We start from the raw sequence: 25390 nt of genomic DNA on the forward strand, positions 1-25390 counted from the left end.
GGAAGAAATCCAAACTACCCATATATAAACATATGAAAAAAATTTTCCAAATCACTAATAATTAAAGAAATACAAATTAAAAGTACTCCAAGGTTGTATCTAACACCCATCAGTTTGGCAAGGATGACAAGAGGAAAATGACAAAATTAGAGGGGCTGTGGGAAAACAGACACATTAATGCTTTGCTGGTGGAACTGTGAATTAGTCTAGCCATTCTGGAAAGAAGTTTGGAACAATGCCTAAAAAGTCACAAAAACGTACATATGTTTTGAACTTGCAATACTGAGAACCAACCCTCCCCATTCAATGAGTACAAATAAAGAGAAAAAGAACCCAGCCACCCTCCCCCCCCCCAAAAAAGCAGCTCTTTTCATAGAAGTAAAAAAAACTAAAGAGATGTCCACCTATTAGGAAATAATTGAACAAACTGGTATATGACTATAACGGAATTTACTGAATCATAAGAAATTACAAAATGGGCTGTTTCAGAGTTTCCATAAACTGATGTAGAGGCAAGACAGAAAAACTAGGAAAATAATTTATATATGAAAAAATTATGAAAGAAAAACTTTGAAAGTCTTGAGAATTCTGATCAATGCAATGATAACCCATGATTCCAGAGGACTAAAAATGAAGCATGATACCTACACATCTTGCCAGACAGCTGAGGGACTTAAATTACAGAATGAGACATACGTTTCTGAGCATAGCCAATGTGAAAATTAATTTCACTTGACTATGCATATTTGTTATGAGAGTTTTCTTTTCTTTTTGTTTCCTTTTTATTGTTCAGTTGGGAGGGGGGAGTGCATGGGAGGGAGAGAAAATAAGTACTTGTTAATCGGAAAATTAAATTTTTTCAAAGAAAAAAACACTTATAGTTATAAATTAGATATCAAGGAGAAGTTATCTATTCGTTTTCTAAGTCTACTTACTTACCTCCTTGAATATTGTAACTAGTTTAGAAAAAAGACCAAAAATCCAAGATGAGAGAATTGTCCTTTCCTCTTTGTTAAGGAAATAAGTTAAAAAAGAAAATGATGGTAATTCTAATTTCTAGTGACCTGTGTACCAGAAGCAAGAAATGGACAGACAGATAATTCCTGGAAAGAATGACATCTGAATATCCCATGACTTATTTGGTTTCTGAGAAACCTTTCAATGGCATTAATACCATTATAAAACCTTCATTGAGGTATTACTATGTCTTTAAAGGAGTATGTTCTGACCTCACATGTATAATTTATATATTACCTGCCTTCTCAAGGAATGGGGGGAGGGGCAAGAGGGAGAAAATTTAAAACTCAAAAATTTTAAAAATTATTGTTAACTTCTTTTACAAGATTAGGGAATATTTAACAAAATATATGTGTGTTTATGTGCATATATGTATGTGTCTACATTATATGTGTGTGTATATATATATATAAAGGAAATGTTACTTCATAGCAATCTGCTGTTGCTGTTAATACTTCATTTTCAAAGGACCAGTGACATCACAAGGTGATGATCTGACTTGCTCTTGAATTAGATTTAAGTGAGGCAGAGTTGCACAGTCATTAGCCTCATTCTCTCTTCCAAAGTCACTTAAGTACAGTGACAAGACAAAAGTCAGGATGACTGGCAATGGCCTGGGATACAGAGGATGACCTTGGCATTTTCACTATCTGACCAAGCTCCAAGTGCTTCACGGTACCTGCTTCTGCTGCCTTCATGACTATGGAACAAATTGTTCTCATCCACCCATTCCACTGCTTGTGGAAGACACCCCACCCCTAATTCACTGATGTGTTTGTGGTCCATCAGTTACCTTCAACCTGGTTTAGCCCCTCTGCCAAGATGGTTTACCAGGGTGTGGCCATTTCACATGCGACAGCTTCTTGGAGCCACAAGTGAGATCTGAGTGCCAGATGGACACCAAAGGTGTACGAACAGTCCTGAAAAAGGCTCAGCAAATCCTCACACCAGACAAGCTTGTGCTCCTTCAACACCCACACACCCTCATATCAATCTAGTCAGAAAGCCTATCAACATTTCAAGCAGCAGACTACACTCAAATGTCTAAATGACACTGCTGTATTACAATTAATGACAGGGAAAAAAAAATTCCATTAATTAAATGTTCCCTGCCAAATGTCACATTTTTCTGTGCTGTAAATTAAAAGGAAGATTCACTGCTAATGGAAGTTGGCTGGTGTCAACTTCTGCCATTGCTGGCCATACTCCTGCGGGCCTCCATTCTCTGTTTAAATAGGACAAAGGAATCGAAATTAAAATATTTTCTATATGACCTGGCCATCCCAGTTCAGTTAAAAGCTTGAAAAAGAAAAGGAGGAAGTGAAAAAAAGGGATTAGAATCTATGTTTCACAATGGTACCTTTAAAGCTATTTTGTACATAATCAATTAGCCATTAATATTTTCATGGCAAACCACTCGAACTAGGTTAGTTATCCCCTAAAGCCTTACCTTCAAGAATAACTATGGGTACAATTTAGTGTGATGGGGCTGATTTTAAATGCTGAACATTCCGGACAATGGTAACTTAGTTCTCTAGCACCTTCCTTTTTACCATAGTGTTGACCAATGAAATCTGTAATACTAAGATGATGATCTGCTGTAGCTTCCTTACTGTTTCTCCCTGGTGGTCTAAAAGTGCAGTATTTCCCAGCACTAAATCAGTTATTTGTTTAGGGGCCAGGTTACTTTTGGCTTTGTTTTGTATTGCTGATCAGAGCATTTATTTCTTCTGGGCAATTTAATTTAATGCCCTACTTATTTTGGCTTGCAAGTGAGAACAGTAAGATCTTTAGTATTACCCACTCTGAGTGAATAGCTTTAAACATTTTTATTTTCTACCATGACACATACTATGGTAAAAATGTTATAAATCAGTATTTATTCCAACAATACTTTTCCTGCCCATCTCTTCTGGGGAAGAAAGATGAGGAACTTTTGAATTACTTACTCTGTATGGTATTTTGCTGTCGATTCTTCCACAAGCACATGGCAATGAAAACCATGAGGATAAGCACCATAACTCCAAGCACACAGCCTACGATCAGATACAGCATGTCACTGCTCCGGGCAGGACCCAGTGCCGAGCCAACATTTCCTCCACCTCCAAAAGAGTTTGGAGGGGTGCTCAAATCCTTGGTAGGATATTCTGAGGCTCCAGGAACCCGTTTCACTAATTGAAAAACAATGGAAAGCATGGCCTCAGAATGAATACTGTCTCTATGAAATGGTTTATTCATTGAAAAAGATTTGTACAGGGATGCAAGCCTGTCTACTCTTATTATTGAGATGATCTGACAACCAATGAGTCACAGACAAGGCTTAAAGTTAAAATATTTCATGGTCTCAAGGCAACTTTAATCCTGAACAGCTTCAGCTTATAAAACTTAAAAGAAAATCAAAAGAGCAGAAAAAATATCTGGTCTATTATAAGTCTGTTTTGGCCAACTTTTGTAAGTACAGGATATCAGTTTAATCACTGAATAGACAAAAATCTCCCAAATGGGTAAAATATATCAAGTTTTTAAACTTCTGTTAAGGAAAAAATAATTTACTGCTGTTTGACCTAGACTAATCTGAAAATGGCCCAAAATGTATATTTTGTATTTCCACATCATTAATATTAAAAGATAACTTTTAGATTGATCAGAATTATCAATTTATCAGCATGCAATTTTTAAACACACTGAAGGTAATGCTTCAAACTAGAAAATTCAAAGAAGGAAAAGATTTATTCATGGTCTGAAGTTCTGGGATATCTGGAGTTCAAATTAAATAGTGTTTTTAAAAAAGTAATATAAATAGCAAGTATTCTTCATATACCACTGACAGGGTGGGAATGGGAAACAACACAAATGGTCCTTATGAAATTCAAGATCACATGCAAGGACATAAAATGAGGCACTTTTACATCCAACGTGATCTGCACCGATGCCTCACTTATCTTGTTACTTCAGCTATTTGTGCAGCACAGTTGAGAAACAGGAAGGTATGGAACATCTCAAAAAAAAAAATAATGGTACCTTAAAGTGGACTAAATAAACCTAAATTCAAGTCTTGCTTCTGACACATACAGGCTATGTAATCACAAGCAAGTCAGCTAACCTCTCATTACTGCAAAAAACATTTTAAGGCAACAATTTTGACAACAGTAACAAACATTCACATGGTGCTTTAAGGTTTGCAAAGCCTTTCACATGTAATTTGATCCTCACAACTGTGCTGTGAGATAGATGAAGATAAGTACTCTTATCCTCAGTTTGCAGATGAGGAAACTGAGAACATCACAGAATTTAAGAGTTACAAGAGGCCATCTAATCCAACACATACCTGAAAGGAATCCCCATTATAACAGACCCAGTGACTTGTCTAAGGTCACAAAGCTGATCAGGTGTCAGAGGCTGGATTGGACTCCAGATCTCTGACCCCCAAGGCTGGCTCTCTGCACATGAAACTGCAACAACCACTGGTGGGGCATAAATGTATTATAGAGGTGTGATACTGGGTATCCACAATGAAGGCATCAAACAAGCAGAAAATGCTAAGTTGTTTTCTATGCTTAGGAGGGCAAGGAAGAGCATAATATTCTAGAAATAGCTATATCTTTATAAATCATTAAAGAAAACTTTTGATAGAAAAAAGTATTTTCATTTAAAGCTAAATTTAGAAAAGTGTGAGTGTTTTAAAGGGGTGATGTCAACCATCAAAATGCAGTGAAATCAATCTCCGCACTGCCTACTGTTGCCAGATAAATGAGATGTCACTGTGCATCTTATACTTGCTGACATATTACACCATCACTACTCTTATGCCATTATCATCTTCTGTTTCTCTAATGGAGACTACAAGTTTCCCGAGGAAGGAATTTCTCTTTGAGCTCCCTTAATGACTAATATAGTGCTCTACATTCAACAAGAACTTGATATATACTGAGCATCTAAATGCAGATCTCAAAAGCTGTGTTTGCACTTATTTTTACCCTCGGTTCAATATATTTGTGCATTATTATCCTTTGTTTTTGAAGATAATGCTATGTGGCACTAAATTTCTAAGCACAAGCAGAGCTGAAAAGACCAAGGTAACACTAATGGGTACTTCTAACAACCTGAACTTAAGAGCACTTTAAAGTACTTTCTTTATAACAACCCCATAAGGCAGGTCCCATATTATTATCTTCATTTTATACATGAGGAAACTGAGGCATAATGAAGTGACATGTACAGGACCACAAAGTAAACATCAAAGGCAGGACTCCAATCCCCAAACTCCAATCCCTTGCTACCAAAAGGTCATGGGTGAGTGGGAAGTTTAACTGCCTCAGAGAAAAGCACAACCTGCTCCTACACATTCCCCCCACGTTACCCACCTTTGGTTTCACAGATCATCACGTTGCTGTATTCACTTTCTCCCCCTTCATTAAAGCATTGCATTTTAATGTCATAAGATGTTTCTGGCTGCAGGTGGCCAATCATATGCCACTGTTTTGAACCTGGGAGGGAATAATATTTTTTAAAAATCAGCTTTGTGTACAATCACAGGAAGGAACCTCAGAGGCTACACCAACTCTTACACACATAATGGATCTTATCTACAACATTACCAACCTCTGCTTAAAGTCCTCCAATGAGGGGTACCTGACCACCTCCTGATGTAGCCCATTCCATTCCTGGACAGCTCTAATTGTTAGGAAATTTTTCCTAACACTTTCATGTTAACTTCCTCTCAATAGTCCTAGTTCTACCCTGCAAAGTACATATGATATAAAGGAAATATATATTTTCTTATCCCAATATTTCTGAAATCTATGCTTTTGTCTGCGTGGGTATTCTCTCCATTGAAAAAGATCATATGCCCTCTCCCAATACTGTATGGTTTTTGAGAGCTGCTGTATCCATCCTGTTGATGCGATAAAATTATCATTTATTATTCAATATCTCTTGGGAACCACGCCAATTTAACACAATGTGTACAAAGATCTATTTGGGCACAAAAGATAGGCATTTAATAAATTATTTTTATAATTTTCTTGCTATCATAGAAATGAGTTAACAGTATTTCTAACTTTTTTAAAGCAAATTAGAGGTGTGGAGACCCTAGATTTGGAACTCAGTGTGTAGAAAAGCCAGCTTTGTAGTTTTGTCACAGAAAATATTTTAAAAATGCTAATAGGATAGTCTTAGGGCCATGTAAATACTTAATTTTTCTGAATTCTTATTTCAGTCTTAAATCATACAAAAAAGGTACTAGTCTGTCTCCCTACCAGGAAGCATACAAATAAGTGAGATCAGTCTTCTTTACATTAAATGACAACTTACACAGAGCAGGCAAAGATGTCTTACTAAATTCTCAAATCTTCAATTAGTTACAGGCACATAAGATGAGCTGCAAACAGGTATTTAATAAATACAATCTCCTGAACAATAATGGTCAAATAAATTATCCCACTAAGGGAAAGGATAGGCTCCCCTCCACCCCAGTTTTTCTTCAGTCTCTTGAGTCAGAGACTCTAAACCAAATAAGCATGGCTAATAGAATGATTTTGTTATCACTGGCTCACTGCCAACTCTTCATTTAGAAACTCTCTTAAACTGAGCACTTCAGTATAACTCACCCTCCATCTTTGCTTTCATGGACTTGTGACAAATTTTAATAAATAGAGACCCTTCTTGGTGGGTTTAATTAACTGTTTGAGTACTTTTAATCCCTCTCAGAAAATGCCTCTTCCAACTGTTTCCTAGAAACTCAACTATACCACCTACTGATTTAAGGATTAAAGGGTGAGTACACTCATGTGTGCATTCACACACACACACACACACACACACACACACACACACACAAACACACATGCGCGCGCTCTCTCACTCTCCCCTCTCTCGTTACTCAGCTTATAGGGTCCAAGATGCTTTTTAATTCAACAGAGACAAAATTTCAAACTGGAAACAACTTCCCTTACCAGATCACCACACAAAACTCTCCACATATAGAGATTCACATTTTAAAAGGATTATGATCTGCTTGTTTTAGAATTAAGAGGCTGAAAGGTTCATTCAAAAATAATTCTATGCCCCATTTGTAAATGGTAAGAGGGCTCAAAAGAATATTTACTTAAATACTGGTTGAAGCTGGAAATTGGCCTATTCCTAAAAGCCAACATTTTTCCAAAGCCCTCCTCATCTCTTCTCTGCCCTCTAGAGTCTCTGACCCTGGCCCTACTCCCACCTCCCCATAAACATTCTTCTGAGTAATTATCACACCAGGTTTGAGGTTTCTATTTCACACCACTAGTGGAAATAGAATTAGTATAGAACTGTGCTTCCTACATAGAATTATCTAGAAAAAGAATTTTAAGCCATTCACTATACTTAATGTTAAGTTAATATTCAATTGTCATTATGAATCCTCTGGTAACTGAAATTCTACAGCATATAAGCATGAGACAGATTCTTTTCTTTAATATTAGATAAGTGCAAAACAAATAAATCCATTAACTGGTTTAATTCCAAAAAGCACATCATTTGTGAAAAAAATTTGATCGTTTGTTAGGAATAACTTATAAAAGTTAAGGATTTGCAAGAGTAAAGAACTAAGAACATGGTTCAGAATGATTAATGCTTTTATTTAGTACTTAAATGAATCAGGAACGATAAAAATAAACATGTGTCCCCCATCAAAAATTTTTTTAAATGCCCCAGTACCCTAGAAGCAATTTCAGTTTTAAATGTAGAGTTAAACCAGGAAGAGAGGATAATTTAATGAATTTAATTGTTCCCCTATAGTAAGCTTTAAATATCAACTGAGTTTTAAATTTTCTCCAAATGTCTGAACAATTTTAGATTAAAAGAATATTAGTGACTTAAAGTTTAATTTCAAAGAAAGATTTACCTAAGAGGAAGGGGGCACTTTAGTTCCCAATCTTGAGAACACTAAGAAGACTCTAATGTTTTCCAAATGCCACAAAAGAAATTCCAAATGCATAAACTTGAAAATCAGAAATAAGCAAAAATTTCCCAGCACATTCGAGCTCACTTAAACATCTAACCGTTCAGTGGCTTTCATTTATAAACAATTTCTGTGTACCATAAGGCAAAAATAACACATTTACAGACAACACTCATGATTTGGAAGATTGCAAAAATTCAAACTCCTAGTTAGAACTGAGCATAAGTATTTTTTCAGTCAATAGCATAAGTATTTTTTCAGCACTAGAAACTTCTTAGTTTCCTTTTATTTAAAACAGACTTTAGGAAAACAACTTCTATGGTATTTCAGATTCAAGAGGGTGAACTAATTCAGTATATTCAGAGCTCAGAAAAAAAGGATTTACTAGTTTATTTGAATGAAAGAGAATTAATCTGCCTGATAAAAATTGAAATGACTGTTAAAATATCCAGAGAGTTGACACATCCCACTTAAATGGAGAAAAGTAAGTAGCTGACAGCTCTTGAGAACTAGATACGTGGGGGAGTAGGGTTTCTTTTGTTTTGTTTTGGTAAGCAAAAGTGGAGTGGTTTGATATCAAGAAATCATTCTTCAGGAAAATCTTCTGATACAATCCATCTGTTGGAACAGTTAACATGCCAGAGAAGGCATCAGGAGGAAGTTCAGACGTCAGACTAACCCATCTTCCCAATGCTAGAATATCTTCTAAAATTTCCCTGACAGATGTACATCCATAAAAAGAACACTGCCAGTCACAGAAAGCTTACTCCTCTGCAAGACAATCAATTCCCTGGCTGAACAAATTGTGATATAAGAAAAAATGAGCAGGATATTTTCAGGAAAAACTTGGAAAAACTTATATGAACTGATGCAAAGTGAAGTGAGCAGAACCAGAAGATCATTGTACACAGTAACAGCAATATTATACAATGATCAACTGTGAATAACTTAACTATTCTCAGCAATACAAAGATTCAAGACAATTCCAAAGGACTTATGATGAAATATGCTATCCATCTCCAGAGAAAGATGGAGTCTCAATGTAGATCAAAGCATAACATTTTACTTTATTTTTCTATGGTTTTTTTTTGTTTGTACTTTCACAACATGATTATGATGGAAATATGTTTTGCATGACTGCACATATATAACATATATAAAACTGCTTGCCTTCTCAATGAGGGGGGAGGAAAAGAAAGAATTTGGAACTCAAAATTCTGAAAAATGAATGTTAAAACATTCTTTTAATATGTAATTGGGGGGACAAAAAGATAATTCATTGCCCATTGCTAATCATTTCTAAATGTTACAAAGTTCTTTATTTTCAGCTGAAAACTCTCTCTTTCTAAATTACTTGTCCTGTCTTCTGAAACATATACTTGTTTTTCTGCAAGAGCCTTCAAATATCCAAAGACAACTATTACATTTTCTAGTCAATCTTTTCCAGGCTGCTCTCCTAGTTTCTTGACCTCTTCCTCATATGACATCCACAATCTGTGCCATCAAGGCCCCTCTCTGAGTGCCCTGGCACTTATCAGTGATGTATATAACTTTGGGCAAGTCATCGAGCACCCATATGGTCGCTGAGGTCTAGTTCATTTCTAACATTCTAATACTGTCATTTTTTTTAATAGCTCTCATAAATCTGGCACCTAGGACCGAATGCACTCTCCAGATATAATAAGACCAGTGAAGAAAGGGCTATCACACCTCTCTCAATATGGAAACTCTATAGCTATTAATGCAGCCTAAGATAGTATCAGTGTTTTGCTGTTTTGAGCAGATGCATCATACTCTCAGCTTAAACTGAATTTAGGATTAACCAAGACCACTCATGCCAGGACTTTTTAATATGAATTTATCAATGTGTCTCCTCTATTCTTTTTTCAAGTCTAAATGTAACGACTTAATTAATATTTATCCCAGTTAAATTTGAAGGTTTCAGTTCTCTGCAATAAATTACATGTCAATCACTCAGTCACCATCTCATTAGAGATGGCTAGATTTCACACTGTTGAAAAAAAGATCAAAACACTTATTTTTGTTCATTTAAGAAATATTTCTCATTGATCTCAGGTCAATTCTAAGTAGAGAGCAGGGACAGAAAAATAAAGGATCAACAACATACAACAGGTAGGTTTTTGATGGGGTACAATGGAAAGATAGTGTCTAGAAAGAGATGCCAGCTAATGTCCGATGTGTTGCTTGCTGTCTTATGTAAAGCAACACTCCTCCGTTGACCTCCTATGTACCACTAAGTATCATGGGTTAATAGAAGACCATTAGGGATTTAACAGTAACAAATTTATGCTTTTGCACCTGTTTCATTAGTAGGATTTAAATTCTACTTTTAAAGTGCCAACATATCTTAATGAGAAATAATAACCTCTAATATTCAAAAATAAACTACTAAATTGTGAACAGAAAGTTAATCCACTTCAAAGCCAGGATAGAGCACCCTTAGATGTCAGTCAATCATCTGTACTTCTTTCTCTCTTAGGAACATTTTAACAGACTGAGTTTAATTTAGTCACAGGGGAAAAAACTGCTTTCATATTTCTCAGTTCTACATCTCCCATCTCCATAATCCCCTGAGAATTCCTTCTTGATCCTCTAGCCTAAAGAACACTGACTTAAAAGGACTTACCTTCTACAACATCCCTCTTGTAATCACTGTCATTATCACTATCTGTTGGTCGGTAATAGATATAGAATCCTTGGATAGGTGTGTTATTGTTGCTTGAAGGAATGTACTGAAAAACAGAAGGAAACACTCATCACAGATGAAATAAAAGTTTCATACTCATGGAATTTCATTTTCACTCATTGTGATGTCTTTCTGGCTTTATCTTCCTATCATCAAGCTTGTACTTTAGATTAAAATGGGGGGGAAAAGTCTGTTTAGAATGCAGAGCCTACTACAGGGTTGAAATAACAAGCAAAATAAAACAATTCACTCTGCTAAGTTCAACAGCATTAAACTACATCTGCTTCCAAATTATTAAACCATGAAATGGTAAGGAACAGAGCACTTGGAAGAGAGCCAAAGAGAGAGTCATTTCATTTTTAGCACTGCTATAGTTGTACTATGTGATTTTTAAAAGCTGCTTAAAAGTGCTGTGTCTCAGTTTTCCCTCAGTGAAAAATTCAAAGGCCTCATTATCCACAATAAAGTTATCACAAGGCTATCTGACTAGAACTACAACCAGAATGGAAAATTTGCTAAAGAGAAGATGCTGCTACTCACCGTCCATTTCAACATAATCTGAGTATCACTGACAGCTTCTGTATATGTGATGTGAGGTCCAGCAACTGGACGGTTGGAAAAGCGGTTGGGAAATCCAGCTACTTGATAAGGGCGAGATGCAGAGCTCCGAAAACTCTCACCATAATGGTTGATAGCAATTACTCTAAATTTGTATGTGGAGCCTTTTGGAAGAACACATAACTTAGAAAGTCATGAGCAGATAACAGAAGGCAAAGTATAATTTATCATTAAACATTAAAAAAAAAGTTTCCCTAGGCTATTGTCTTCTTTACTCTAGGTTTGCCTGATTTCTTTTAGACAGCCTCAGGACATATAGGTAACACTCTAAAGTGAGCCTTAAAAAAAGGACAAATGTGCTTAAAAAAAACCTTATACGTTTCCATGGGACCAAACATTAACTGGAATTAACAGAGTGTGTGCCATCACCAGGACCACGCAATTTTAATTTTAGTCTTAAGAAAATTCTTTTTTTTTTTCTGTTAAAACTATACATTCCAAATCCAAAATGATGTAAAAGACTGATGTGAAACAGAGATATCTGGGTAAAAATACCTGGTTCTAAGCTACGCACTTCCACAGAAAGTTTGGAAGGAGGGATATCTTCAGCTGCCACTAGCCAATCACTGTTCTTCATCCTTTTATACTCAACCTTGAAGGCAGTGATGGGAGAACCTCCATTTGCCCGAGGAATCCAAGTGACATACACAGATGTCTCTGAGGCAGTAGAGATAGTAGGTCGATCTGGTGCTTCTGGAACTAGAAAAGAAAATACACTGACAAACAACTTTTGAACAATCACAGTAATAGGAACCAAGGTGGTCTATATAGTGTAAATGAATCAGAAACCTCATTTTATTCAATAATTTGAACCTCTAATCTCATCAAATCTTTTATCACAGTTTGTCATTCAATGGTAAAATTGACAAGTTTCACCTTGTTTTCCTGACCTCTTCTTAAGCTACTAATAAGAAATTAGATACTTAAAAGGCAAGAAACAATAGAAGAACTAGAGGTCACGAATTGTTTATAAACTAGATTAAGTAATCTCTGATAAATGGAAAATTGATAGGGTATAATCATTATGACCATGTTATTTTGGGTTTATGGACTAAAATTACTAAAATTCAGCTATTTCTACCTATTTCCTAATGTCAAATGGTTGCTAAGTTAGAATCTAAGTTGTTAAATATATTATTTCCCTTTTCTGAAAAACATATACAGTGAATGCATTCTGTTAGAGCACCTACAACCATAGTGCTATGAAGACAAATTTGCTGACTTAACAGAGCATCCTACAAATATACAGAGATAATATTCTAAGAAAACACATGGATTGGTAAAAACCACAAAATGATATATGTTAACATTTTCTTCAGAGTTATTCCACCTGAACATATAGATACTTGTAGAGTACTACTTACTACATAAATTGCTTAAAGTATGAAAAAAGAACAAAAGCACGCAGACAAATTTCATCAATACTTACTGGACTCACTTCAAATAAGAAAGCAATGGGAACAGAAAATGAATAAAAAAAATTCTGTTAGTAAATCTGATATTTTATAGTAAACATCTGACCTTCATTATATTAACACATATATGACTAAAGCCTATCTAGGAACAACCACTAAACAGATAAGCCAACTATTAAAGAAAACACAAAGCAAAAATACATTCTAACAATACCATGCCCAAAGAGGCCTAAAGACATTTGAAAAAATAAGATAGGGAATAATCAGATGATAGCTTTGAATACAGGGAATTCTTCTAAGGTATAGAGATATAGTAAAGCTTTTCAGACAGTTGAGCCTTTCAGAAGGTTATTGTGCCAAAAGTAACAGCAAATTAACAAAGAGAAATTTGTTATTAGAGAAGCAGTTAAATTTTAGAGGGCAGTTTCAAAATTCTAAAGGTTTACACATTGTACAATCAGTTCACAGAACATCAGAAAGAATAAAGATGAAAGATTTGCAAACTTGCATAGGTAAGTACCTCTCACAGGAATCATGACATAAGAGGCAACACAACAAACACAAATTACATTCCAACTGTGGGGCCAGAGAACATCAAAATTAAATTGCAAGAAGTAATCTGACCAAATCTTGGTGTCAAAGATTGCTAAAAACCACAAGACTAGATAGGGCATTCACTTAATTTTTCAACAAGAATAGTCTCAAACATGGGATGTCTTGAGGGCAAATGCTAAATTCTATCATAACAGTGAAAATATTCCAAAGACAACAATTAAGAACACATCTCTGAAAAGAAAAGAATAGATGTATTAAGACAACTGTTTACTGTATGAACTGGATGCAAATTACCAATTTCCAAATTTTTTTCTCTTCTCCAAATAACAGCCATAAAATCTGTTTCTATGAGCTTTGAAAATTGGATAATTTTTGAGATTTTTATATGAATTCATTTGAACACTACATAAGACAAACGGTTACTAACAATTGTGTACAACAATGTAATAACCCAAAGGAAAAAACAGGACTTGGAAGATAGAAAGTGATAATATAGTACAACTTAAACATTATAAAACAAACAAAAGATTATGTTGAAAGAAATCAGTTAATAAGATAACTCACTTTATCTGATGATATAAAGTGAAGAGAAATATTTTAAAAAACTAATTTTTACCTCCACTATGTCTGGAGGGATCTGTAAGCACCACTCCAAAGTTGTTGCTGGTCCCCTCTGAAACAACAGGATGCTTAGGAATGCCCACTGGTGGAGAGGAGGCCTGTGTATTTTTTGATGAAGATGTTCTCTCTATTAAGTTTATGAAAAATATAATTAGCTCAAAGAAAAAAATTACAGAAAATTCCAATTGAATTATGTGTATACAAAATTTTGTCTTTTACTAAATGTATAGTTTTAACCAATTTTAATTTTTAACTCATGGAATTTGATTTTGACATACACAGTATATGTATTTGTTTTTCAAGTTCTTTTTTAGTAATAACAAAAGAAAGTTAACATGCTTTCTACCACCTATTACTTATGTCATCTTGGGCAATTTATTTAACTCCTCTGGAACTTAGTTTCCTTACCTGCAAAATGAGAAGTTGAATTAGATGGACTCTAAGATTCCTTTCAATTCTCAATCTCTGATTTTATGATCATTAATCTACAAAATAACCTTATTTTATAGTTGGAAAGAAATAACATGCAACGACAAAGTCACACAGTGATGCATTCCAATGAAAGCTCGTGACTAATTAAGTCTCAATATTAATTCAGTTTTGTTTTCATAGAATAAGCCTTTTAACTCTAGAAATCAAAATTTGTTATCAAACAGCCTCTGATACAGCCTCCTGAAGAAAATGCCAAAATTTCAAAATCAGAAAAAATGCAACTGGTTATTTTAACAACTGAAAAGTTTATTGGTACTAAATAGTATGTAGGTCAAAATCCAAAATTAATTACTAGGGATTACTTGCTGAAATTCATTACAAAGTTCTGATATGTTCTGATATACATATATGTACACACACACTAACAACTATCTTTCCTCAAAAGCCACTTCCCTATCACACTGCTATACTAGAACAATTTAAAATTTTCATATGGGAGGGAAAACTATCCCATGATAGGGTCCTCCCATATAAGTATCATGCTACATAGTTTTAGCTAATTGTTAATAAAATAACATCCAGTTATTCCATTCTTCTAATAGCAAAGAGCAGCCCTATTACCTTTGCTAGTTCGGAAGGTAAGCATGGCAGGCTGTCCTTCACCTGCTGCACTTCTTGCTACCATCAAGACTTCATAAAGACTGGATGGTTCCAGTTCTGTTAGATGGAGCTCATTCTCACTTCCAGGAACTCTAACTGTGTGCCAGTTTCCTACTAAGCCAACTCCATCATCGAGCTGTACAAGAGGAAAATCAAAAGTGAAAACAGTATACAAGTAAGAGGAGTGAAGATGGTGGAGAGAAGGAAAGTGGAGTTCAGAACAGAAGGATCATCATCTTCCTTCTCATTTCAGTCAGTACTAAGCATGTGAGATCAGAACTGGACCTCAACCAGTTCCAGAAGGGATGTGGCATTTGGTAAAGCATCTGCAGAAAGGGAGACAAAACTCTACTTCATACTATATAGAAAGGATAAGTGAAAAAGGAGATGCAGTAAGTTTAATCCTCTATTGAATTATAATTACCACAGTGTGATGAAAGTTTCTACCAATTGAATTAACTATTTTTTCCGTAATTATTACACTTACTCAAATTAGAAACAGAGATCAAGGCTTTCAGATATGAGCAAAACCAGTTAAGCATGGTATTATTATTATTACTATTATTTTTATTAGCAGTACTATGAATAACAATACCTCATCTTCTATAGCACTTTAAAATTTACAAAATGCTTCAAAAAGTACTAGTTAACTATAGATTATTCCAGTGACTAATCAGGAGATATAACTCAAACATTTAACTAAAAAAAAAAAAAATGGATTTTTTTTTTCCTCCAATTATCACTTGTCAGGGAACTTGCCTGTCCCTCAAAAAAAAGAAAAAATTTCATTTCATTCTAATGCATGACCTTAAGATGAAAACACTACCAAAATCCAATTGAAAAGGGCCCAGAGTCCATCAAATTCTCCAGTCTCCTTTGCCAGATCATCATCCATATCACACCCACTGAGTGCTCTTCAAGACTCTAGGTTCCTGCTTTCCTTTCTACAATCTCTCACTTGGTAACTCCATCAGTTCCCAGGGATTCAATTATCATCCATCATTAGCAGATGACTTCCAGATTTATAGATCCAACCTTACTATTTCCCCTAAGCTCTAGTTCCCAATGACGTATTGGGAATTTTGAATTGAATCTTTTGCAAGTACCTCAAACTCATTCTGTCCAAAGCAGAACTCTTATCTTCTTTCCCCTTCTCCAATTCACCCTTCTTCCAAACTTCTCTATTACCTCCCAGGCTCACAATCTCCCTTAAGTTTATCTCTACTCCAATCCATGCTTCACTCAACTCACAAAGGGATTTTTCTAAAGGACAGATCTAACCATTTCACATGCCTACTCAGTAAACTCCAAGTAAGGCTTTCTATTACCTCCAGGACCAAATACAAACACCTCTATTTGGAATTTAAAAGCTCTTCAGAAACTGGCCAGTCCTTTCTTACCTTTCCATTCTTAATGTACATCTTGTACATTACTCTCCCTTCCAAACAACACATGGTCCAGCCATATTGACTTTCCTGTAATTCTTTACACATCACTGTTGTCCTGTCTCCATGTCTTTGCTCCCCATTACTGGAACATTTTCTTTCCTCAACTCTACCTCTTGGAATCCCTGGCTTCCTTCAAGACTTCAAGGCTCACGTACTACACTCCACTGATCCTTCCAGGTGCTCGTGCCTTTCTCCCAAAATGATCTTGTATTTCCTTTATACACATTTCATATGCACTGAATTTATGTCCAGGCTATATTTATCAAGTAAGTTCTTTGGGACACAGTTCATCCCAAGTGCTTAGCACTGCACCTAGTACACAGCAGACACTTAATGAATACTTGTTGACTGATGACTCCTATTTAGTAGCTTTCAGTTCTAATATTAATTGGCACTCCCTTGTCTTCAATTTTCCTACCATTTCATCACTTAAGGATGTTCCTCACCTAGCTCTTGCTTCTTTTTCTTAGGTCAAGGAGAACATATCTGTGTTCTATAAATTATTCTGAAAGGTGGCAAGATAAAGAAAAAAACATTTGAGAAATGATAAAGCAAACCATTACCTTTCGATATTTCACAAAGTAGGCATTGATGGGTAGTCCACCATCTTTCCCTGATCTCCAGATCAGGTTATAAGCATCTGGTTTGTGGGTCTGTGGGGGGCTCAGTATGATAGGGGCATCAGGAGCAGAGAAACTACTGTTATTTCTTTCTATTGATGCCTCTGTTGCATTAGAATGTAATTTCATTGGGAAAATGCTCAAAGACCCTGTTGCAGAATCATCCTTTTTATGTCCATCTCTCTGTGTGACATCAATAGGTGTAACTGTTTCAGCTTTGGTGCTCGTTTCAAAAGGTACTGCAAAAAATATTATACAAAGCAAGAAAGGAAGTTCTGGTAAGAGAGATTTTAATCAAAATTCATAACTTCAATGTGTGCTACCCAATCAGAAATGCATTTCTATTCACTAATCGGCAAATATTACTGCAATCTGAGAAGAAAGTATTAAGACAGGCAACATCTATATACTAACTAATCTTCCAAAATTTTGGAATTTGTTTATCTGGTTTCTGAGTTTCTTCTGAGAGGAAGGAATGCCTGGGAAGAACAGAAGAATATACAGATAGAGAAGGAGATGAGACCAATGTTTTTCTGTAGACTTTCCCCTGGCCACAGGTCTCTGATTAACATGGATAAAGTATATTTGATGACATCAGTTTAGAGTTTCTCTTTGTATTGATTAAAACAAGCAAACACATGAGAAAAATACCCTAAATCTGTTCTTTCTAAAGAATTAAGAATGAGCATTTCTGTAGTTTAAAGTTAAGATATTTTTGTTCTTTCTTCCCTAGGGAGGAATCTGGAAAGAAAGCTCCTAAAAAACTGAAACAGCAACAGAAATATATAAAATGAACTTTCCTGAATTTACATGTCTACATAAGCAGAATAAGCTATACATGATTAGCCTGCTCAAATTATACTTAAGTTTCAAATCTGAAATAAATCATAACTTCAAGGAATGTTTTCTCAAAGAACCTTCTAAAAATCCTTTGTTTTTAAAAATAGCCTTGTTAGTGTCAATCATCTCTCATGTTTTCTTGATTCTTCCCTTCTTAAAAAACAATCGCTTTCAAGTAGTGGATCCCAAAGTCCTTCTGCTTCTTTTCTACTAAGATAGCCTTTTAGTTTTAAACTTCTATTTACTTCTCTCAAACATAGCAAATTATTAACATTTAGAAAGAAAGCTAGAAATTCAAGAAAAACAACAGTATTTGTATTTCAAGCCAGTTAACAGTAAAACTTAAATATTTTCCTTCTGAGACATTCCAGTTCTTTACAGAATTGTTTATCTTCCTGATTCCTTCATGAGGAAGATAAAGGGTAATAGCACTATATAGGGCAAATATGTAACCTGGGCCATTATCATGTGACATATCAAATTTTACTTAGTTCTCCAACTATTACTACTCCATGTTGACACTTCCCTAAATAGTTTAATATTCATGCTATAATCACTTGGCCATATTTTCCACCTCTGTAAAAGGTGAATGCCTGCCCCACCCAGCTGAGAATTGTTTTTAAGACAAAATGAGAACATGTGTGCAAACACTTGAAAAAGTACCATAAAAGATTTGGATGCAAGGTGATGGTATATATAACACCAATTATATTATGAGTACTCAAGTTTATATTAAAAGATGAAAAGCTAAATTGAATTATCTTCTAATAAGGTTTAAAGAAAATCTTATTAAGTCTTGAATAACAAAGACTAATTTATTGCAAAGAGGAGCTGAAATTTAACACTCATGAAGCTGGGCACTGTAGCATTCAAAATTTTCCCATGCCACTGAGATGTGGTGTTTCACCCTGACACCAAAAACCACTTCCTAGTGGCGGACTACCCCAAGCATCACTGAAAATAGTAACGGTAAAAGGTTCTCTCCTTCCTCACCACCCTAAGCCACAGCTAATTATCTCCACTGGCTAAAGTCTAGTTTCCTACACTAACTCACACTCATAACCACTAGTCTACCTTCTGACTCACTACATAAACATAGTTGTTCCAAAAACAATATCCCTAACTTATGTCCATGAACTTAGGCTGCTTCCTAACTCATTTTAAAAATTAATATCTCATCTTCTTTGGCGGAGAAATCTTAAGGGATATTTCTATCTCAAACAGAGTTCACTTTATGCTATCAATTCTTTTCTTTCCAGATTACCTACTAAAATCTTGTAGTCTAACCACAAACTTGATTTCAATTTAGAAAAGAAACCATGCTGTTCCTTTTGTTCCTTCCTCCTAAAATGTAGCCCTAGACAGAAGCTGCTCTGTTGTTGGCATCTGACATAATTTCCAAGGAATTTCAAGCACCTGTGCCGTCCCTGGTCAAATTTTACCATACTGAAGCATTTCTTTTGTAAGCTTTTCGAAAATCAGTTCCAATAAGGAGCCATCAACACTAACCTTCTCTTTGGACTGTCATCTACTTTTCACCTCCCTGCATACTTTAACAAAGCTATCAAGAACTGCTAATGGTCTTGTGTTCATACCTTTGGGTTTACCAGTCAGATACTGGTGTGACAGCACTTTGACCAGACTTTGAGAATAATTTGCCTGAGATTAATTATTAAATTATTTCTTACATTGTGACTGTCAGTTCTAGTAACTTCACTTCCTTTCTTTGTAGCTAAATGTTCTCTTTACAAATGTTCTCTGTATGGCATATACTACAAAAATACATAAAAGTTTCCCTGTCCAATCTTTCTAAAAAATCAAAAGCATTAAATTTAGTAAGAAGTCAATTTCTTCATAGTCTTGGGCTCAATGTGAATCAGGTTTCTGTAAGATAATGTCAAAAATAGAGAATGAAGCCAAACCATTTCTTATTGGCCCAAGAACTAAGCAATCCCAATCTAGATACCACCTTTGTCTGAAGAGTTGGCATCCTGATGTCACAAAATGTTCATATGTTATGTTACATGTCTGTAATATCCCAAACAGCACTTCCCCTTGAAAGTCTCCTGACTATCCTTGGCAGAATTTGCAGTTTTAGTTATCAGTTGTCACTAAAGTTTCACCTACTCTTGATCCTAACAACTGAGATTACACTACCTGCTACTAGTTATTAGCAGAAGAATTAAAGGAAGGGAGTTGGAGAACAACAAGTCTTATGTATCAACCAATCAATATTTATTCATTGTGTTAAGTGCTGGGATACAAAAAGAGCAAAAACCAAGCCCTGCCCTCGAGGATAAGTCTAAGGGGGAGATAACATGCAAATGAACATACACAAAAACAAGCTACATAAAGAGGAAAGTTTCTAGAATTAAGAGGGGCTAGGGAAGGTGACATTTTAGTTAGGATTTAAAGGTAGCCACGGAAGTCAATAGTTGGAGTGGAGAAGGGATATCTTTCCAGGCATGCTGTTTCTAGGCATATACCAGAGTGTAGTTGGTATATCAAGTGATTTATTTTTATCATATTGTTGCTTCTTCTATGTGTACCAGAGATTCCTCTTACAGGGAGGAACACTATACGTACTATAAACATTTAAGATAAACCTTCTGAACAATCTACTATTCTGCAATCTAGAATTAAATGAGTTTCTACTGAAATTTTTGCTTAGAGTGCCAGGTATCTCAATAATTTTACCATCTCTCTTGTGCCAAACTGTGTAACCTCCATGCAATCTGACAAATATGGTGATGAGATTTGGCTATTAGACACCAGTGTTCAGAATCCCAACTGAATAACTTTGAATTAAGTCCTTTAGTTTTCTATTTATCTGTTTTTCTCAATACTTTAATGATAACAGAAGGTTCCGAAGTAACACACCAAAAACTGATGAAGAAAAGAGGGACAATAAACCCTTGATGTAATAATTTTGTATAATCAACAATATTAACAAGTATTTAGTAAGCCCTCCTTTGTGCCAGGCCAAGTAGAAGAACACCTACATAGGTATTGTCTGATTAGATCTCAGCTTGATGGTCCTGATGGGAAATAACCTGCTAATCCTCTAGACTTTAAGAAGAACTGACTGATGAGAAGTACATTCCTAAGATTAATTTATATACCCTTCCATCTATTTTAACTGTCCATCAAGCTTCATAAAATACATTATTTACCATTTTTTGTTTTAATATAAAAAGGTTCTAAAGGCTGTATGGCATATATTACAAAAATACATAAAAGTTTCCCTGTCCAATCTTTCTAAAAAATCAAAAGCATTAAATTTAGTAAGAAGTCAATTTCTTCATAGTCTTGGGCTCAATGTGAATCAGGTTTCTGTAAGATAATGTCAAAAATAGAGAATGAAGCCAAACCATTTCTTATTGGCCCAAGAACTAAGCAATCCCAATCTAGATACCACCTTTGTCTGAAGAGTTGGCATCCTGATGTCACAAAATGTTCATAAGCACACATATCATTATTTAAAGATTGCTTGACTAGTTAAAGTATATTATCTCATAACATCCTCCTCCTTTAAAAAAAAAAGCATTAAACAAAGAACAAATGTCATGCCGACTCACCAACTGTCAGGAATGCCTCTGACAATGTAGAGCCGTGTTCATTTGTGGCTTCACAGGTATATTTCCCAGCATGTGCCAGAGTGACAGCCTGAATATATAAGGAGCTTGATCCAGCTCGAGACATGACGAAGTAAACAGGCTCTAATGTGACATCTCCAGATTTTGCCAGGTGTGATTTTCGTGACTTAGAGCGAAGTACTTGGGATGGATGGCTGGTTATTAAACCACGGCTGTCATACCAACGAATAACAGGAACTGGAAGCCCAGTGGCATTGCAGGATAAAGTGACAAAGTCACCGCCTATCACCTTTGTGCTTGCTGGTGGTGTTACTATAATTGGCTTGAATCCACTGCCTATTAAAATGCAATCCACATACAGAATTTTAAAATATTATCAAAACCCATAGAAAAGTAATGCAAATAGTTATATCCCCCAACACAAGTAAAATGTCAATTAAAGATCACCTTTTTCTGACCTTCTATACCTTAATTCCAAAGCAACTCTGCCTCCTAAATTCTTTTATGGTATTTCTCTTGCTCTGAGGTTCTTTCCCCCACTATATCTTTCTCCTTGTGCCTTGTCCCTTTCAAGTTTAAACTCTGTAGTCAATTCAATGCTTTATGTGGTTCTTATGCCTTTCCTCTTTTTTTCTATAGTTCCCCACAATAATCTACACAATGAAGTCCTCTGTGATTTCAGCTATTAAAATGTATTTGAAATATGCACACATTTGAAATAGCTAGAGTTTATTATAAAACAAAAAAATCACAACTTCTTTAAGAGTGACAGTTTCTGATAGGTTTTCCAAGGCGACACTTTTCTTAAGCTAGATCAAAAGTTATCTCTGAAGAAGCAGAAAAGGAAAGACCTTCTTCTGTTATTTTATTAACTTCTTTTAGTAAAAGAGAGACAGAAAAGAAGTTTTACAATAATATCTATATATTGAAGCAGCTAGGTGGCACGGTGAATAGAGTACCTGCCCTGGAGTTAGGAGGACCTGACTTCAAATTCAGTCTCAGACACTTGACACTTACAAACTGTGTGACCTTGGGCAAGTCACTTAACCCCAACTGCCTTTCCTTCTCCTCTCAAAAAAATAGTATCTCTATATCTTTAAATGGAATTTCCTATTACATTTGTTTATCCTATTAAACAGACGTCTCTATTTTGGACCTTTATTAGGGGAGGTAGGTAATCAAAACCCTAATTCTTTGAGGCAGTAAGCTAAAAGCTAAACTGGGTTTTGCAAATGGGTAACATATTTATAGAGACTATCTAATTGCATATCGCCATGAATACATGGCAGAATATAATCTGAGGAATGTAGAAGACACTCATTTGTGGCTAGAAGGGAAAAATCTTCTTGTTAAAATTTTATCATTACTGCTTTAATCTATATTTCAAGCTTCAGCAAGAAGCTCTCTCTACAAGTCATAAAAAGAATCTTCTACTCACAAAACAAGGCTGGTATTTTATAAGAGCCAAAGTATTTTTAAAAAGTGAATGGTCAGAGATGAAGTGAAATGTATTCACACTTACTTTTTGATACATTAAGAAAGATAGGCTTACTATTGAAAGGACAAAAGGAATATAAACTGATAAAAACAGATTAAGTCAGATTTAATGAACAAGCAGAATTTGAGTGTTCTCAGTATAAGCACAGGGAGCATTGCTACATAGGATATCTTTAAAATAAAAAAAAATTAAAGATTTTTCATCTAATTTTTAGATAAAGGTATATTGTAATAACCCTGATTATCAATAACCTTTAAAACTTTTTGATACCATTTATTTCTATATTACCTTCATTTCTAACTAAATTCCTCTCCCCTACATTACCCAGCAAGCCATCTCTTATAACAAAGATTTTAAAGGGGGGGGAGCAGTTCAGCAAATTTAAGCAACCAAACAACCCAGTCTGACAAGATATGTAATGTTCCAGATGCATACACCCTCCCTCCCTTTTCCAATTCTGCAAAGAAAGGAGAGAGGTTATCAAAAACTTAACTGAGATAATTTTAACAAAATCCAAGAAAAGCATTAAATTAAATGCTAAGTTGGTTCTGCAAAATCTGTAATATATTTACAGAGACTGACTCTACCATGAATACTACCACGAATACATGAAGGCATATAATTTGAGGTATAGAGAAGACATTCAAGTTTGTGGTCACATAAACCACGATAGTAGCCTAGTTTTCCCCCAAAACAATCTGCACTGTTTAGCATAGTAAATCAACCTATAAAAAATCAGGTTTGCTTGGACAAGGTTGCTTTTCTCACAACACAATGAATCTGCAAAGCAAAATGTTTTCATCATGGCAGGACTTAGGAACCTACCTGTTGCAATTTCAAGTTTCCCAGTAGACTGCATAAATCCAATGCCATTATCCACCACACATTGGTATAACCCTGAGTCTTCCATGGCAACGCCACTGATTCTCAATGTGTTTCCTACTATCAAGTGCCGCAAGGAAGAATGTATAGGCTCTGCATTATGAAACCAGGTAAGACTGGGAGTTGGGTTTCCATGAGCAGTACATGTGAAATGTACTGTGGCACCCAAGGAGACTGTCTGATCCCTCAATCCTTTGGAAATTGAGGCTTGTTCTGAAAATAACATACACAAATTAGATACCAGCCCTCAAAATGCACTTTTTAAATTATCACATGTGAGTCATATGAAATGTTCTATATACCACTAACTTGCTAAGACTATGTTGTATTGTTTATTCACATTTTCTCATTTGCTGTGGCCATCAAAAAAATTTTAAATGCATTATAACTTGTTTCTAACGGAGCCCTTCATTAAGTTGAGGTCAAAGTCATATGCTACTAATAAGCTATAGTCTTCTTTTAATAGATCTCCCAAACCAAAAAAAAACATAAAAATAGCTTCCAACCCTGTATTCCTGTAAGCATTTATGTTTCAGGCTGTTGGCTCACTCTGTCATTCTCCCACCAGAATGGTAGTTTTACTGGATCTAACACTAAACGAGGGCTGAAACAAAAGAAATATATGTGCTCAAAAAAAGTTGGATTTTTTAAAATTAAATTTATTTTTAGTTTTCAACATTCACTTTTATGAGATTTTGAGTTCTAAATTTTCTCCCTCCCCAAGACAGCATGCAATCTGATATAGGCTATACATGTACAATCATATTAAACATATTTCCACATCAGTCATGTTGTGAAAGGAGAATCAGAAGAAACCACGAGAAAGGAAAAACAAAAAAAAGGCAAAAGAAAAGAGTATGCTTTGATCTGCATTCAGACTCCATAGTTCTTTCTTTGGATGTTGGAAAAAAAAGTTGGATTTTTTTTTCCTTTTAGGGTCTAAGAAGTAATTTTTTGGCCTTGTTTTTATATCTATTATATATAGATATAGATATCTATATATGCATACACACCCCTATATATATGTATGTACATATGTATTTCATCATTATTTGTGGGACAACAAGAAAAAAAATCAATCCCTCTTATCACACAGCTTTTATAAATGATTTCTTATTGAGATAAGACAATGCAGTTCTACAAGGCATGTCCTAACAGTAAATACTTACAGAGAAATTAAAAAATTGAATTTATTTTCACTTTCCTTTCTATTTTATTTTTTCTGGGGTTTCAAAAAAAGTACAGGTGGAAGGGACATATATTTTCTTTAAATAGTCATTTTATACAGTGCCTTTGATAGCAAAAGTTTAAGAGAGCCAGGGAGAAAGAAGGGGTATATATAAATTGTGGCTAGGATCAAGGCTACTATATAAGTTAGTGATATAAACAAATGCATTATGAAAGATGAATTAAACCAGGTACTGTGTAAAGAGGTGACATTTTACAATTTTCCATTTTCTTGCTAGCCTTTTGCCTTCTTTGCTACTACTAAATTTACAGGATCATAGGATTTAGGGTCAGACAACTGCAAGCAGTCCACA

General features: G+C 35.1%; 1 protein-coding gene across 4 annotated transcripts in view; it reads right to left on the bottom strand.

The window, feature by feature from the left end:
- Window positions 1-25390, bottom strand: part of CDON (cell adhesion associated, oncogene regulated) — a 118968-nt gene that overhangs the window by 29274 nt on the left and 64304 nt on the right. For all 4 annotated transcript variants that reach the window (XR_011967527.1, XM_072611512.1, XM_072611514.1 and 1 more), the window contains exons 7-16: window positions 23793-24062; window positions 21452-21805; window positions 16977-17272; window positions 14927-15101; window positions 13869-14000; window positions 11778-11981; window positions 11205-11386; window positions 10605-10710; window positions 5382-5504; window positions 2967-3188 (exon numbers count right to left, since the gene is read on the bottom strand). Coding sequence is in view for 3 of the 4 variants with exons in the window: in XM_072611512.1 (XP_072467613.1) it covers window positions 2967-3188; window positions 5382-5504; window positions 10605-10710; window positions 11205-11386; window positions 11778-11981; window positions 13869-14000; window positions 14927-15101; window positions 16977-17272; window positions 21452-21805; window positions 23793-24062 (2064 nt within the window). In the remaining variant the exon portion in view is untranslated. The remainder of the gene's footprint in view (window positions 1-2966; window positions 3189-5381; window positions 5505-10604; window positions 10711-11204; window positions 11387-11777; window positions 11982-13868; window positions 14001-14926; window positions 15102-16976; window positions 17273-21451; window positions 21806-23792; window positions 24063-25390) is intronic.

Source organism: Notamacropus eugenii, chromosome 5, assembly GCF_028372415.1.
Source record: "Notamacropus eugenii isolate mMacEug1 chromosome 5, mMacEug1.pri_v2, whole genome shotgun sequence".
NCBI lineage: Eukaryota > Metazoa > Chordata > Mammalia > Diprotodontia > Macropodidae > Notamacropus > Notamacropus eugenii.